Source organism: Aquarana catesbeiana, linkage group LG03 (genome assembly GCF_042186555.1).
Source record: "Aquarana catesbeiana isolate 2022-GZ linkage group LG03, ASM4218655v1, whole genome shotgun sequence".
Classification (NCBI taxonomy): Eukaryota; Metazoa; Chordata; class Amphibia; order Anura; family Ranidae; genus Aquarana; species Aquarana catesbeiana.
In genome coordinates this window covers 60,431,796-60,449,523 of record NC_133326.1, presented here as the reverse complement: position 1 = coordinate 60,449,523, position 17,728 = coordinate 60,431,796, and the positions used below count along the sequence as shown (strand labels likewise).

At 42.3% G+C, this 17,728-nt stretch overlaps 1 protein-coding gene across 3 annotated transcripts in view; it reads left to right on the top strand.

The window, feature by feature from the left end:
• The window catches only part of USP8 (ubiquitin specific peptidase 8), a 78,866-nt gene that overhangs the window by 27,359 nt on the left and 33,779 nt on the right, over nt 1-17,728 (top strand). For all 3 annotated transcript variants that reach the window (XM_073618582.1, XM_073618583.1, XM_073618584.1), the window contains exons 8-11: nt 548-710; nt 6,251-6,395; nt 10,798-11,075; nt 13,914-14,333. In XM_073618582.1, coding sequence (XP_073474683.1) covers nt 548-710; nt 6,251-6,395; nt 10,798-11,075; nt 13,914-14,333 — 1,006 coding nt within the window. The remainder of the gene's footprint in view (nt 1-547; nt 711-6,250; nt 6,396-10,797; nt 11,076-13,913; nt 14,334-17,728) is intronic.

Below are 17,728 nucleotides of genomic sequence, written 5' to 3'. Positions count from 1 at the left end.
AAACCGGCTGACATTTGGCCCGTGTGTACGGCAGCCTGTCCGACAGAAGCCGGCCGAACGTCTGGCTTCTGTAGAATGGGCATGCCAAAAAAACATCTGCCGATCAGCATCCAATCCGAACATAATAGCTCAGCAGGGAGGTCGCTGTACTAACATTGCATAGCTACTACAGTGACCTCCTTGCAAGCTCCTTTTCGTTCAGCCCGCTCAGTGTGCACCAGGCATAATAGGTATGTGTTAAAAAAAAAAAAAAAAAAAATAACAAAAAGAGAAAAGTGCATGGATCTTGTGCAATAAAAAAAACAGTAAAATTTACTTGATAAAACTGTGACAACTCAAATATGCGCTGGTGAACATAAGGCCAGCAGGGTACAGCTCTGTATAGGCCCATTTGCCATCGCCAGTGGCAGGGCTGGAGTAGAATGTAGCAGCTGTCACTTCTGCAGGCTGTGTACAAGTGTGGGTCCTAGTGGTGATGTAAATAGTACAGTAGTACTGATAAAGACATAAAATAGTTTTTTGAGATCTTCCCTTTTTTTGTCCTCAGATTTACAGCATCCAAAATTGAAAGTAACCTTCCAGAGGAATCAAAAGCTGTATGGCATGGAAGGGGTCATGCCGATTACATTGTGCTTCTTGACTGGTTCAGCTCGGTGACGGATTTAAAGCTTGGAACAACACTTCAAAGTTTAAAAGATGCACTCTATAAGGTAAAGCCATAAGAAGCAAGCTATGCACAATTATATAGGAACTTTCTCCCTCGTTGTTGGATTTTAGTTGTGTTCCTGAGATAAAATTTTGCATTGCAGATGTGAACTTGCTCCTTTATTATAATAATAAAGCCAGAAAGGAAATTATCTGTTCTCCAGTCAGATTCCAATTGCTACCTGTAAGTGCAGATTAGAAACAGAAGTTGGCTGATCTCTAGGCAGTTTTAAAAAGAAACATTCTGTATACATTTATCAATTCATAAAAAAATACCAGCATTAACACAAAAAATCTTGTATTATGATAACTGCATTTAGCTAATGTACATAATGATCATATCCTTTTTAATAATAGTTTTTTTTTGTAATAAAGTGCCTTGAAAAAGTCGTCAGACCCCTTGAAATTTTCCACATTTTGTCATGTTACAATCAAAAATGTAAATGTATTTTATTGGGATTTTATGTAATAGACCAACACAGTGGCACATAATTAAGTGGAAGGAAAATGATAAATGGTTTTCACATTTTTTTTACAAATAAATGTGTGAAAAGTGTGGCGTGCATTTGTATTCAGCCCCCCTGAGTCAATACTTTGTAGAACCACCTTTCACTGCAATTACAGCTGCAAGTCTTTTGGGGATGTCTCTACCAGCTTTGCACATCTAGAGTGAAATGTTTGCCCATTCTTTGCAAAATAGCTCAAGCTCTGTCAGATTGTATGGAGAGCGTCTTTGAACAGCAATTTTCAAGTCTTGCCACAGATTCTCAATTGGATTTAGGTCTGGGCTTTGACTGGGCCATTCTAACACATGAATGTGTTTTGATCTAAACCATTCCATTGTAGCTCTGGCTGTATGTTTAGGGTTGTTGTTCAGCTGGAAGGTGAACCTCTGCCCCAGTCTCAAGGCTTGTGCAGACTCCAACAGCTTTTCTTCTAAGATTGCCCTGTATTTGGCTCCATCCAGCTTCCCATCAACTCTGACCAGCGTCCTTGTTCCTGCTGAAGAAAAGCATCCCCACAACATGCTACCACCACCATGTTTCACGATGGGGATGGTGTGTTCAGGGTGTTGTGCAGTGTTAGTTTTCAGCCACACATAGCGTTTTTCTTTTAGGTCAAAAAGTTCAACTTTGGTCTTATCTGACCAGAGCACCTTCTTCCACATATTTGCTGTGTCCCCCACATGGCTTCTTGCAAACTGCAAACGGGACTTCTTATGGCGTACTTTCAACAATGGCTTTCTTCTTGCCACTCTTCCATAAAGGGCAGATTTGTTGAGTGTACGACTAATAGTTGTCCTGTGGACGGATTCTCCCACCTGAGCTGTGAATCTCTGCAGCTCCTCCAGAGTTACCATGGGCCTCTTGGCTGCTTCTCTGATTAATGCTCTCCTTGCCCAGCCTGTCAGTTTAGGTGGACGGCCATGTCTTGGTAGGTTTGCAGTTGTGCCATTGTCTTTCCATTTTCAGATGATGGATTGAACAGTGCTCCGTGAGACGTTCAAAGCTTGGGATATTTTTTTATAACCTAACCCTGCTTTAAACTTCTCCACAACTTTACCCCTGACCTGTCTGGTGTGTTCCTTGGCCTTCATGATGCTGTTTATTCACTAAGTTTCTCTAACAAACATCTGAGGGCTTCACAGAACAGCTGTATTTATACTGAGATTAAATTACACACAGGTGGACTCTATTTACTAATTAAGTGACTTCTGAAGGCAATTGGTTCCATTTTTGTTAGGGGTATCAGAGTAAAGGGGGCTGAATACAAATGCACGCCACACTTTTCACATATTTATTTGTAAAAAAATGTAAAAGCCATTTAACATTTTCCTTCCACTTCAAACATTTTGTGTTGGTCTATCACATAAAATCCCAATAAGATACATGTACGTTTTTGGTTGTAACATGACAAAATGTGGAACATTTCAAAGGGTTTGAATAATTTTTCAAGGCACTATATAATAATGAAAACTTTTTTTTTCAATGGATCTGTTTTCTTTGGTTTGATTTGTATTGTAATTGATGGGATGATTGAGTTGGGCCCTCCATATATATATTTTTTTTACTTTTGGTTAATCGAAATAAGACTTTATAAGGATTATACAGTCAGATTGTAGCATATATGGTGAGCTGTACACTAGTAAAGCAAATGATGTGCTCACTGAAAAGAAAGCCCAATGGGTGGAGGAGCTATTGATACTTTTCTGGCAGCATGTTCCTTTAAAATGGCCTGCACCAGGTTCAGAAATCCCCACTGCCAGTTTATCTAGCTTTACCGGCACATGTGACAGATTTACATTCTTTTTAATAGCGCCGCTGTCACTAAATGGTGCTAATACTGCGAGAATCAGCAATTCAAATTTTATAGAAAACAAGGTAATTAAAACCATTTCAAGCTTGATGTACAAAAACAAGCAGGGTGCCTGTCTCTGTATATGGCTAGCAGAGCAGCTTGTTTGCTGTTGCTACCCCTTCCCTTCCCTACCGATGGCCTCCTAACAACCAGTGATCATCCAAACAAAAACTGATAAAAAATCTCCAACACATATATACACACACACACACACACACACACACACACACACACACACACACACACACACACGCTGATAGCGTCCAGGTTGTGTTTCAAACCAAGGACCCCGTTGCTGCAAGGCATTAGTTAACCGCTAAGCCACTGTACTGTATATATTTTATTATGTTTTCGTTTTGTGTTTTTTTTTTTTTTTTTTTTTACAGCATTTATATAGCACCATTTTCAAAACATGTTAAAGTAGAAGGAAATTGTGCATTTATAATAAAGTTTAACACCAGAGGATTAGGAGAGCCATGCTTGTGAGAGGTTACAGTCTCATATAATAAGAGTATGTGGGGAAAAACAAAAACTGCTTTCTAGAGCTGGTGTAAGCAACAGTGATTTGTTTGCAAAAGAACGTTAATAATGTCAATAAAACCTATGCCTAGAGAAACATGGAGGCTGCCATTGCTGTATTCTCCTTTTGAAAATGCTAGTTGCATGGCTGTCATGCTGATGTTTTTTTCCTAAATCGCTGACCTGTAATAAGCATGCAGATCAGAAGTTCTTACTTTATTGGCTGCATGTCTGTAGCTAAGATTGTGTTGGAGTCAGAGAATTAGAATTATATCCAAGCAAATAGAGAGTCAGCATTTGAAGCCTCCAGGTTTGTGTGTGTTTATTTTTTTCTTCATTATTTAAATTCCCTGGCTTTGTTTGGGGGTGGTCCATCTATTTTACAAAACCTGAATGTGGATTAGAAGAATATGTGTATATACAGTATCTCACAAAAGTGAGTACACCCCTCACATTTTTGTAAATATTTTATTCTATCTTTTCATGTGACAACACTGAAGAAATGACACTTTGCTACAATGTAAAGTAGTGAGTGTACAGCTTCTATAACAGTGTAAATTTGCTGTCCCCTCAAAATAAATCGACACACAGCCATTAAATTGATTGTAAGCCTTTTGTTTTTTCATTTTTTTTTTTTAAATAACAAACATGTCATACTTGCCTCCGCTGTGCAGTTTGTTTTGCACAGAGTGGCCCCGATCGTCCTCTTCTGGGGTCCCTTGTCGGCTCTCGCAGCTCCTCCCTGCATCAGATAACCCCCTAGGAGAAGTGCTCTCTCGGTAGTTACCTTGCGGGCACGCGCCCGAGTCCAGCTTTCAGCGTCCATAGACACGAATGCCAGACTCTGCCCCGGCGCCCGTGTCATTGGATTTGATAGCAGCAAAGGCTGCGCTGCTATCAATCTATCCAGTCAAGAGCCTGCCCGTGCAGAAAGGGACAGCATGTCCCGTCGAGGGAAATACAGGGCTCAGGTAAGTAAAATGGGGGGGCTGTGGGGCCGGTCACTGCCAGAAGTTTTTTCACCTTAATGCATAGGATGCATTAAGGTGAAAAAAACACGAGGGTTTACAACCCCTTTTATTGTCTAAACCACTGGCAACAAAAGTGAGTAGGCCTCTAAGTGAAAATGTCCAAAATGGGCCCAATTAGCCATTTTCTCTCCCTGTGGTCAGCAGGTGTGTTAAATTTCTTACTGTTCACTGGAAGTTCAACATGGCACCTCATGGTAAAGAACTCTCTGAGGATCTGAAAAAAAAGAATTGTTGCTCTACATAAAGATGGCCTAGGCTATAAGAAGATTGCCTAGACCCTGAAACAGAGCTGCAGCACGGTGGCCAAGACCATACAGCGGTTTAACAGGACAGGTTCCACTCAGAACAGGCCTCACCATGGTCGACCAAGGAAGTTGAGTGCACGTGCTCAGCATCATATCCAGCGGTTGTCTTTGCTTTGGGAAATAGACATATAAGTGCTGCCAGCATTGCTGCAGAGGTTGAAGGGGTGGGGGGTCAGCCTGTCAGTGCTCAGACCATACGCCGCACACTGCATCAAATTGGTCTGCATGGCTATCGTCCCAGAAGGAAGCTTCCTTCTGGGGTAAAGTGGTGCTATTTTTAGAAACATTTACTAAAAAGGGGCAGGGGCGCTGCAAAGATGCGGCTTGCAGGACTTTTTTGACGGTCCTGCAAGCGCACCACTCCAGTGTGAAAGCCCTCGGGCTTTCACACTGGAGAGACAGGTGAGGCTCTTTACAGGCGCTATGCAGGCGGTATTTTTAGTGCTGTAGCGCTTGTAAAGCGCCTCAGTGTGAAAGTAGCTTTAAGATGATGCACAAGAAAGCCCATAAACAGTTTGCTGAAGACAAGCAAACTAAAGACATGGATTACTGGAACCGTGTCCTGTGGTCTGATGAGACCAAGATAAACTTATTTGGTTCAAATGGTGTCAAGTGTGTGTGACGGCAACCAGGTGAGGAGTACAAAGACAAGTGTGTCTTGCCTACAGTCAATCATGGTGGTGGGAGTGTCATGGTCTGGGGCTGCATGAGTTCTGCCGCAACTGGGGTGCACCAGTTCATTGGGGGGGACCATGAATGCCAACATGTACTGTGACATACTGAAGCAGAGCATGATCCCCTCCCTTTAGAGACTGGGCCGCAGGGCAGTAGTCCAACATAAGGACCCCAAACATACCTCCAAGATGACCACTGCCTTGCTGAAGAAGCTGAGGGTAAAGGTGATGGACTGGCCAAGCATGTCTCCAGACCTAAACCCTATTGAGCATCTGTGGGGCATCCTCAAACGGAAGGTGGAGCTCTAGTGAACTTCATGCACAAGAGGGTTAAGTGCTGGAAAATGATGATGGCCTCACAAAATATTGACACTTTGGGCCCAATTTGGACATTTTCACTTAGGGGTGTACTCCCTTTTGTTGCCAGCCCTTTAGACATTAATGGCTGTGTGTTGAGTTATTTTGGGGGAGAGCAAATTTACACTTACACAAGTTGTACACTCACTACTTTACATTGTAGCAAAGTGTCATGTCTTCAGTGTTGTCACATGAAAAGATATAATAAAATATTTACAAAAATGTGAGGGGTGTACTTACTTTTGTGAGATACTGTACATGTGAAGCAATATCTTTAAAATGTTTTTTTTTTTGCTTCTAGTGGGAAACTAAAACCATTCTCAAAAGTGAACCTTTCATATTGGATGGTGGTTATGAGAATTGGCTACTTTGTTATCCAATGTTTACCACAAATGGGAAGGTATCTGTACCAAGGCGAAGCCAAGCTGAAAACACGCTGTTGTCCTGTAAGTTCACAGCTAATCCAGTTTTCCTGCCTTGTACTCCGCTTGTTAGTTTTGTACTATTGTTTGACACGCTCCATTCCTTGGATGCTTTGGAGACTTTGGGCACCTAATGAGTCCTATTGTCTGTCTCAATTATACTGCCATGGCCAATGTGTGGGTTTTTGTTTCTTTTTGTATACCATTGCTTTTCTTATTAACCCTTTTGCTGCCAGGCCCTATGCTCCATTTGGTACACTCAGGTGGCCAGACCAATTTTGCAACTGTTCCTTTGCATTTTTATTTTTCACTTATAGCTTACAGAATTTGTGAACACCCCCCCCCCCCCAGCATATATTTTCTGAAAGCACACGATCAGTAGAATAAAAAGAGTTTTCAGACCCCCTTAAATTTTTCACTCTTTGTTATATTGCAGCCATTTTCTAAAATCATTTAAGTTCTTTTTTTTCCTCATTAATGTACACACAGCACCCCATATTGACTGAAAAACACAGAATTGTTGACATTTTTGCAGATTTATTAAAAAAGAAAAACTGAAATATCACATGGTCCTAAGTATTCAGACCCTTTGCTCAGTATTTAGTGGAAGCACCCTTTTAATCTAATACAGCCATGAGTCTTTTTGGGAAAGATGCAACAAGTTTTCCACACCTGGATTTGGGGATCCTCTGCCATTCCTCCTAGCAGATCCTCTCCAGTTCTGTCAGGTTGGATGGTAAACGTTGGTGGACAGACATTTTTAGGTCTCTCCAGAGATGCTCAATTGGGTTTAAGTCAGGGCTCTGGCTGGGCCATTCAAGAACAGTCAGAGTTGTTGTGAAGCCACTCCTTCGTTTTTTTAACTGTTTGCTTAGGGTCATTGTCTTGTTGGAAGGTAAACCTTTGTCTCAGGCTGAGGTCCTGAGCACTCTGGAGAAGGTTTTCGTCCAGGATATCCCTGTACTTGGCCACATTCATCTTTCCCTCAATTGCAACCAGTAGTCCTGTCCCTGCAGCTGAAAAACACCCCCACAGCATGATGCTGCCACCACCATGCTTCACTGTTGGGACTGTATTGGACAGGTGATGAGCAGTGCCTGGGTTTTCTCCACACATACTGCTTAGAATTAAGGCCAAAATGTTCTATCTTGGTCTCATCAGACCAGAGAATCTTATTTCTCACCATCTTGGAGTCCTTCAGGTGTTTTTTTAGCAAACTCCATGTGGGCTTTCATGTGTCATGCACTGAGGAGAGGCTTCCGTCGGGCCACTCTGCCATAAAGCCTCGACTGGTGGAGGGCTGCAGTGATGGTTGACTTTCTACAACTTTCTCCCATCTCCGGGAGCTCAGCCACAGTGATCTTTGGGTTCTTCTTTACCTCTCTCACCAAGGCTCTTCTCCCCCGATAGCTCAGTTTGGCTGGACGGCCAGCTCTAGGAAGGGTTCTGATCGTCCCAAACGTCTTCCATTTAAGGATTATGGAGGCCACTGTGCTCTTAGGAACCTTAAGTGCAGCAGAAATTTTTTTGTAACCTTGGCCAGATCTGTGCCATGCCACAATTCTGTCTCTGAGCTCTTCAGGCAGTTCCTTTGACCTCATGATTCTCATTTGCTCTGACATGTACTGTGAGCTGTAAGGTCTTATATAGACAGGTGTGTGGCTTTCCTAATCAAGTCCAATCAGTATAATCAAACACAGCTGAACTCAAATGAAGGTGTAGAACCATCTCAAGGATGATCAGAAGAAATGGACAGCACCTGAGTTAAATATGAGTGTCACAGCAAAGGGTCTGAATACCATTGGACCATGTGATATTTCAGTTTTTTCTTTTTTTAAGAAATCTGCAAAAATGTCAACGATTTTGTGTTTTTCTGTCAATATGGGGTGCTGTGTGTACATTAATGAGGAAAAAAATGAACTTAAAAGATTTTAGCAAATGGCTGCAATAAAACAAAGAGTGAAAAATTTAAGGGGGTCTGAATACTTTCCGTCCCCACTGTAAGCTTATGGTCATTGAAGTGACCATAAGCTTATAGGAGAGAGAGAAAAGAGGTCTGTATGCCGTACTGACTTGGCCACCTGTGGCACTTCTGTAGGACTTGGCCGTGAAAGGGTTAATGTAAAACGCCCTAAGAAGAAAAAAGTAAGGTTCTTGGGGTCCCAGTTGATCACCCAAGATTTGTGCCCTTCCTGACTGCAATCATCTATCGTCTGCATAAATGGCTGCTGAACTTCTATTTCCATAGTCCTCTCTCCTCCTCCAGCCTGCTGATCAAACTGCAACGATTTTGCCCCTGCGCTCACCCCTCCTGTGTGATGATTGTAGGGTTATATTTTCAGCATTGTGCAAAGCAGCAGGGCCTCCACTGTCTCAAAGTGCTGACCCTGACCTCTGACAATCTTGGTGTTACTAAACCTAAAAACGTTTTTTACCTTAATAGATTGTTTGCATTAAGATAAATGTTTTCAGTTTCTCTGTGCCCTCCCTTCCCCTGTGTGAAGAGGAAGAGATGGGAATAGAGATCAGCTCTGCGCGCGACTGCATCTTTTTTCCCCCTTTTTTTTTTTTTCCTCTTCACACAGCATTCTAGTAGGAGCAGGAGCCAATGGCTCTTGCTGCTGTCAGTCAGATGCAGTGAGGAGGAAGTCCCGCTGTGTAAGGCCCCTTTCACACGATCGGCTCACAAAGTTCCACCTGTCCGCTCTTCAGGCAGATCTGAGCAGGTCACCCATTGACTTTTATTGGCAGGTGGATGTCAGCGGAGATGTGTCCGCTGACACCCGCTTGCCATTTGATCCGACCAGATCCGCTTAAAACAGATGGGTGGCGATACGTTCGCCATCTGTCCAGCGGCTGGGTTAGGATGAAAACAGACAGGCTGTCCGTTTTGTCATCCGATCACACCATAGGGGACAGCGGAGCTCTGACAGCTCTGTCCCTGCACAGTGAGCAGAGATGGACCTGTCATCAACGGAGCGATCCCCTGCTAAGCTAGTGGAGTCCGTTGCATGGATCCGCCCTGTGTGAAAGGGGCCTAAGTCTATGCAGCGCGACTCCATAGACACACAGGTCGGGAGCACGGGGACTACGCTCTCCTCATAGCCAGCAGCTGGCTATGGTAGTCCCTCAAAAGAAGAGGAGGAGCCAAGATTGCTGCCGGGGACCCCAGAAGAGTAGGATCGGGCCACTCTGTGCGATACCACTGCACAGAGCAGGTAAGTATAACATGTTTGTTATTTTAATAAAAAAAAAACAAACTTTAGTAACACTTTTTAAGCTCTGCTGCTCAGGGTATTGCAGTTAGACTAAATGAACAGGTTTGGGTATATATATATATACTATCTGCTACAGATGCATTTTAATGCTATACGTAACAGTTTATAAAAAAAAGTGTATTTGCCTGGATCCGCCTTTTCAGAGAGCATTTGACAGGCAGCGAGGAGGCATTGTATTGCCTCCTCCCCTCCTACTTTAACCCCTTGATTTCCACACTAATGAGCCATAAATGCATTCATTGCATGCTCAGATGCAGTGATAAATCGGGGATATCAATGTCTAGGATCACCTTAATTTAGGCTTGGATGTCTAGCTGGAAGTATTTAATTCAGTTTTAATATTCAAAAACTAAACTCCAGACCCATTCATGTCTCCATGTTTTATTTTACTGAGAAATCACTTTGAAAAACATGAAGAAATGTAAAAAAAAAAAGTGCAAATACACTTTTAAGACATACAGATGTCTTTCCTACTGGGTGTAGTTGGAAGGTATTTAGGTATTTGCCCATGTGTGTGTCCAGCCTGTTGTGGACCCCGGATGATTTTAAATACAATTAGGATAATTAAAATAGTTCCTCGATTTTATTATCAAGATGACCATAACTTGATTATGTGACCAGTAATAACTACAGCCGCCAATAATAATTGATGATTCTAGGCTTGCCTGTTTCTCAATGGTTACTGAGCAGAACCTGGAAATATCTAGATAGAAATTAGCATGTTGTTGCAACTGGTACTGACCAAGCCAGGATATTCCATTACCCCACTAACAACCCATGCATGTTAAATGTTTTATTTTTTCTGAACAAAGCTCTGCTCTATTCCCTGCATCGTGTTCTTGCCCACTGTCTGCAGAAGACTTGCATCTCCAAACATGTTGGTGATCTGCTACTCCTCTTATGTGGAATATCATTATGGCATGTATAAGAGATTCAGGGGCCCAAACCTCAGACCAGTGTAAATTTTAAGTATTGCTCTAACCTCTCCAAATCTTGATCTACTGACAGAGGCAATTCCTCTTTTCAGAAATTTAACCTGTAAACTTTTTTGTTTTGGATGGCCTGTCCAATGTGTGGACAGTGCAGTGATGTGTACAGTGCGTCTCTGGTACCCTGTACTCCTATGAAGTATTTTTCTTTTGTTGCAGTGAATTTCAGCTACCCATCTCTGGAGGAGCCTCCACAACTGCCAGTTCCTGCTCCTTCCATACTAGTTAAACCAAATCTACCACCCGCCACCCAAGCTGAACCTACTCCTGATGCTCCTGAACAAGCACCTCAAGCTGCCCAGCTACCTGAAGCCAGTAAAGGAGAACAGATAAAAACGATTAAATTGGAGAAAATTGAAGAACCTGTCACTGTAACACAGAAGCCAGAGCCTGCTCCCCAAGTCCATCCCTCAGATTCTGCAAAGCCTATACCACATGTAAGCATGTATACTGTGTGAATATATAGCGTGTGAACAAATTCTATTACAATGTGTGAATTACTTAGCAGTACAATCTTTTGATTAAAAAAAAGTTACAGCTTTATTATATAAATTTGAGGTATTGTTTTCTGATTTCCAGTTTTGTAAATTGGGCCTTAAAGAAGTACAACCAAAGCTCATTTGGCTGTACTTCTCCTGTGGATCATAGGAGTGCAGTCCGTTCTGCACTCCTCTGACCTGTTTTTGGGTCCTGCTGTCCGCTGACGTCACAAAGCCAGTCCATGCTGGGAAAAGATCATGACCATATGGTCAGGATCCACCCAGAAGCCTAGATCCGGCACCTGGCTCAGCCTCTCAGTGAGCCGCCGGGGGCCTGAGCCGGCCGCTCCCACCTCCTCCTCAGCCTGTCTCTCCAGTGAGTGCTGGAGGGGCAGGGCAAAAAGCCGTGACTGATGGTCACCAGCTCTCTGCTCACAGAGCACTGAGAACCGACCGATCAGTGGTCTTTGATCTCTCAGTTCTCAGTCTTAGAGCCGGCAAGGAACTGATGCTGCATCCACCGAGGCAAGTATGATTTAAAAAAAAAATTCTCTTCTAAGTGTTTTACTTCTTTTTTTTTTCTTAAGAAGTTGAACTTGGCCCAAAAACTTGATATTTGCATGTAAAATGGACACAGAGCGGGGCTCAGGAGCAAGCACACACTAGTGCCTGCATAGCAAGTGGCTTGGAAGAGGAGCCTAGAGTGCCAGCAGGGGACTCGAGAAGAGGAGGATTGGGGCTGCTTTGTGCAAAACCATTACACAGAGCAGCAAGTATGGCATGTTTCTTAATTTAACCCAAAAAATTTTCTTTGCAAACACTTTAAAGTAATGCGTGTTAATGCACTGTGTGTGTAAAGTTGTCCTTAGATTAGCAAAATCTCCTTCCAGATGTGTGTCCTAGAACCCCAATACAGCCCTTCAAGATATACAAGGTTCATACCAATTCATTTAACTCTAATTTTAAAGTGTATCCAAACTCAAATACCTTCTTATCACCCTGAGAATGTAGCTGTGCAAGTGTTTTTTTTTTTTTTTCAATGCTTCTGAGTATTTAATAGTTGAGACTGGAATTATTTTAAGTGTTACTATAACGATCACATCTGCTGGACAGCTTGGCCTGGAAAAATAACAGCTATACTAGCTGGATGAACAAGTAAAAACAGGGTGAGGGTGAGGCCCAGTTATACACACAGTCATGTAATGTAACGCTATTGACAGGCTGTCAGAAATGGGGTAATGTTTTATCCTAACTGTACAGTACAGAACACAGGCTGAGCATTCATAGACCCTGTGTTATAGGCCGATACATTAAGGTGACTGGACAATGGTGCAATTTTTGATGATGTGCTCTCTGAAAGCCTTCCCTTTAACCCTATACCATTCTTTAAGTCCACCATTTTTTGCTAGTGTCCTAAGGTGATGGGCCTCTTTTCCCTTATGACAAAAAATCATTCTCAAGTTAACTGGTTTATTTTATCTTTGGATCCTTCAATCAACTTCACTTTCTTCGAATGCCGCAATAGAGTTAGTGCACCCGGATCGCTGCAAGCTCAGTAGTTATACCTGGACCCCACAATGTTGGGACAACCTGTATTGTTTCTTTCAGCACAGGATCCTAAATGGTGACCTAACCTTAGCACTTCATGCAATGTGTGAAGTTAGCTGTATCTAATACATCATGTCCGGAAGGCCACCATGGAGAGGCAGACGCTCACAGGCCACTAAAAGAAGGCAAGCAGCTTCTGTGTCTACAGCCAACAGTGGTAGTTATGGACATGGTGCATCTTCTGCAGGTGGCCGTAGGGCACGCTTTCCTTCTTTTTAGGCTACTGTCTGTGTTATTGAGCCACAACATGCAGAAGAGTTGGTGGAGTGGATAACAAAGCCGTCCTCATCCTCCTCATCCTCTGTCATCCAGGCTCAGAGTAGTATGCCCTCCAACGCAGATGCCAACGTGGCCTATTCCACCAGCTCCTTGTGCATAGTCAGGTGCTATACAGGTCTAGGCTGTGGTCCATTCTTATGAAACCTAGACCCTGAAGTTGAGGGTAAGCCCACCAGAATTTAAAGGAGCAGGTACTTTAGAATTGCCAAACAATATATAGTACCTGTTATGAAAAAGCCATAGTCCAGCTCCAGTCAAGTGTCTTTTCCTAGGCTTCAGGAAGCATGCCATCAAGTCTACTGTAGGCAGGAAGAAGCTATTCCTTAACACTGTAGCATTGTAGCCAGTTACAAGGTTGGAGGCAGCAGCAGGGAGCTGATCTGTGTGAAATATATGTACACATAGCCAAGAACTGCACAGGGATTGGGATTTTAGATGCTAATGTAATCTATGGACAGTAACTTAGTCCAAGTAATAAATGCTGACTCTGGGTGATCCCTGAACAAAAATGACCATAGCCTGTTTGTAGGCATTCTCATGGGAACTATTGAGACATCTGGGAGACGCAATAAATAACTGCACAGTTAGGGCTCATCCACACTGACTGCACATTTTAAATGGTCCGCTTTAGTGTGGGGGCGGCTCTCAGTGGTGTGCAGCTGTCAGGGTTGGTGTGGTATGTTGCGCTGTTGTGCGGTAACATGCAATGCCTACTTGTGCTTTGCGGTAAAATGCTACATGTCTACATTTTACCCCAGCTCACTGCATCACACATCTGGGTTGCGATGCAATGTGAACAGGTGATTAGCATTTAGTCAGTGTGCAAAGGCGTGAGTCACCACACTGAATGATCCCTTACACTTTCACTAAAATAATGTTTGTTCTAATTGTTTTTCTTTTGTGATGTAGATCGACCGCACAAAGAAACCTTCTGTGGTGGTTAGCGAAAGCCCCCAAAAAATGAAGACTGAAGTCAAAGACAGTAAAACAACAATAAATGGTAAAGTTATCCCCGATCGTTCCACAAAGCCAGCGCTGAACAACAAACCCTCCAAAGTAGACGTAGATACAAAAACTCCAGAGAAGAAAGAGAAGACGGAGAGGCCTGTGGAAGACCTCATAGACAATGGTGCACCAGAAGAAAAAGAAACCATTAAGAGCAGTATTGGAGAGCCTGACCAGGAATCCCCTCAAAAGAAACCAGAACAGGAGAAAAAAAAGCAGACGGTGACTGAGAAAGAAAAGAAGGATATAAAAAGTACAGGGGCAGAACAAATTGTTTCTGATGAAAGAAATAAAGAAGTGACCATATCACCCATTCTAAAGAAGGTAAGACTGTGGGTCCAGAGATATTCATACTTTGCATATACACAACTGTCATCACTTTCAAGTGGGCTGTTCTTTATTTTCCAGACGGTCCTGAGCCCAGAACACCCAGTATTCAGATATAAAAGACTAATGCAGTTATGTGTTGTGAAAAAAGTAGTGGGCCCCTTGCACACAGGCGCCTGAACCCCTGCAATATAAATGTCCATTCACTATACTCATGTGTACATATGCATCTGTGATAGCTCAAAACCCCAATCGGGTTCAAATTCGATATGTGCTGCTGGTCCTAATTATGAAGTGAAGATATGCATGCACTCCAGAAGTGACCACTCTGACACCTGTTCAGCTCGATTACTTCCACATCTCTGTTTATTGCAGGGCGGTACTCAATGTTTTATACACAAAGAACAGTAGATTATATGTCACTACTATGTAAATGTGGTCAGTCTAGAAGATACATCTTATTGGCTGAAATACAAGAGGAATGCAGAAACTTGATGCTGAGGCTTGGTTGTTGCTGGCTCTCCTCCTCACTTCCTCATACCTCCAATGCGGGGGCTGTAGGGGGTAGACGCCATCTTTTGGTTCCAAAGCAGAGCTGAGCTGTTCACTATATAATAAGTAAGGAGTTGCATAGACACATGTATAGACATAAGAAAATAGGCATTTTTATGATTATCATTATGTACATTACATTCCTTCACACACCAGAATATACCCTGGTACAGCTAAACACAAACATACATGTCTATAGCTGGCTGTATGCAGTACCTGAGCTTTCCAGGCACATTCACTAGAATTTACATTGCATGGGCTGAGATGCCCTTGTGCCAGAGGCCCTTTTTGTTTTTTTGTTAACACAACAGTGTAAGTGCTAACATTTGATATGTATCGGCCCCCTTTAATCACTTCTACAGCAGCACGCTTGCAAATGTGCTAACAAGGAACCAGCTTGACAGTAGGAGAGATCAAAGTATTAAGTTATCCGACTGCTGCTACTTCTTTATTATCCACGGACACGCTGGGGGCAGGGAGGTTACTATGTGCAGGAACCTTTCTTTGCCAGGTGACGGGTTAGCCCAACTTAAAGTAGAAGTACAGCCAGAGCTTGTTTGGCTGTACTTCTCCTGTGCATCAGTTTGTTCTGCACTCCTGTGACAGTCAGCAGCTCTCTGCTCGGGGAGCTGTGAGAATCGAGAGATTGGCAGTGTTCGATCGCTCGGTTCTTAGTGTTAGAGGTACCGGGGGACAGATGCAGTATCAGATTGATGCTGCATCCAGGCAGGTAAGTATGATTCTTAAAAAAACAAAAACCCATACATTTCTTTAAATGGCTGTAATATTTATAGGTTTACTTTCATTTGGCAGAAATTGAATGTGTTTTTTTTTCTTTCTTCCATCCTATTCTTAAAGAGGAACTTCAACCCCCATGATTGTGGCTCTGCCCCCTTTCCAAAACACTGACATTTCCTATAGTCCAGTGAATGCGCAGATACACTGAAGGGCTCTGCCTGGCTTTCGGGGCTGGGCAGAACCCTGCAGCATATTTTGTTCTTAGCTGAGCTGTGCTCATGCATGCACAGAAAAACAGCATTCGAAATCTGTCAGATTTCAAGGGCTTCTCCTAATGTACATCCCTCTTCAGGTCACCCCTCAGATTTTCAATTGGATTCAGGTCCGAGCTCTGGCTAAGCCATTCCAAAACTTTGATCTTCTTTTGGTGAAGTTGTTGTTTTGACGATTTTGGAGTTATGCTTTGGGTCATTGTGTTTTTAAAAGGTGAAATTCCTCTTCATCTTCAAATTTTTAGCAGAGGCCTGAATGTCTTGTGCCAAAATTGACTGACATTTGGCTCTGTTCATAATTTTCTCCACCTTGATTAAATCCCCAGTTCCAGCTGCAGAAAATATCCCCAAAGTATAATGCTGCCACCACCATGCTTCACTGTGGGCATTAGAGCCGGAAGTTCACCCCTTCACCCGCAGTCTTCTGGGACACATCACAGGTCCCAGAAGACTGCGGGACCATTCACAAAGCACAACATAACACGCGTATGCGCAGTAGGAAACAGGCTGTGCAACCACAAGGCTTCACTTCCCTTTTCCCTTACTAGAGATGCTGGCACCTGCACTCAATGCTGATTGAAGAAATGTTTTTTTTTAATTGGTGCATTTTTATAGCACTGATCGCTGTATAATTGTCAATGGTCCCAAAAATGTGTCAAAAGTGTCCAATTTATCTGCCATAATGTCGCAGTCCTGATTAAAATCGCTGATCACCGCCATTGCTAGTAAAAAAAAAAATAATAAAATTGCCATAAATCTTTCCCCCTACCCATTCTTTGGAAGAATATATCACTGCATCCGGGTCACAGCAACAATGTAGTGATATAGTATCGTGAGTAGATAATTAATTTGTAGTTCTTATAATGATGATGTAAGTACTCTTCCGCAGCAACCCAATTCTTCCAGAGAGATGCACTTTATTGACTTCCAACACAACAAAGTCCAAAGTCCACAGATGTCAAAAATCCAACAGAGTAAATATAACTCAGAGTCCCATTTTTCCTAGATCTGCGCCTTCATAGTCACACACAGACAAGACTATAGACTGAACGCTATGTTATATTTACTAGACACTGAATGGCTGAGCAATTTGATTGGCCGTTTCCATTTAGGCCTTTGATATGCTTTCTGTATTTCAGACTGAAAATGAACCCTAGCCGTGAACAGCTGCTGTCATAAACTGCCCTAATTTGCATTCTTGCATATTAACATCAACAAGTCCCCTTTGATATGTGTAATTAGATTAACAGGTACCAACGTGGCCTATTTCACTCACCCCTTCCTGGCCTGGTCAATCTCTTACTGTATGTGTGTGTGTGTATGTATGTATATATAATATATATATATATATATTATAATATAAAATCCCACATAAATCTACCAACATATTACAACATATATATATAATTACATACACTATATAGTTCTATATAAATACATTATATAAAACAAAAAGAATCTGCGCTGGCAACTCCCCAAGTGTATAATTGTGAAAAAGTGATATTTTGAATTTTATATCAAAAAGCATATATACCATATGATGTTGCACAAAACCACATTTAGTGGGTATTATATGGAGATGTACCAAGAACTGTGCATAAAACTACCAAACTATGTGAATAAAAATAAATCAATAAACATAAATATTGTGATCTAAGTCAATTCGTCCAAAAAACTCACTCTTGGACGCTATGCGACTAGAAAGTCACTAGACTGTTATAAAGATAATCCCATACATTTGTGAGTGACAATAAATTAATCTCTGGAGAGTAAAAAATATGTGAATCAAAAGTCATAAATCATAACATAAAGTCTGTTAAATTAAACCGT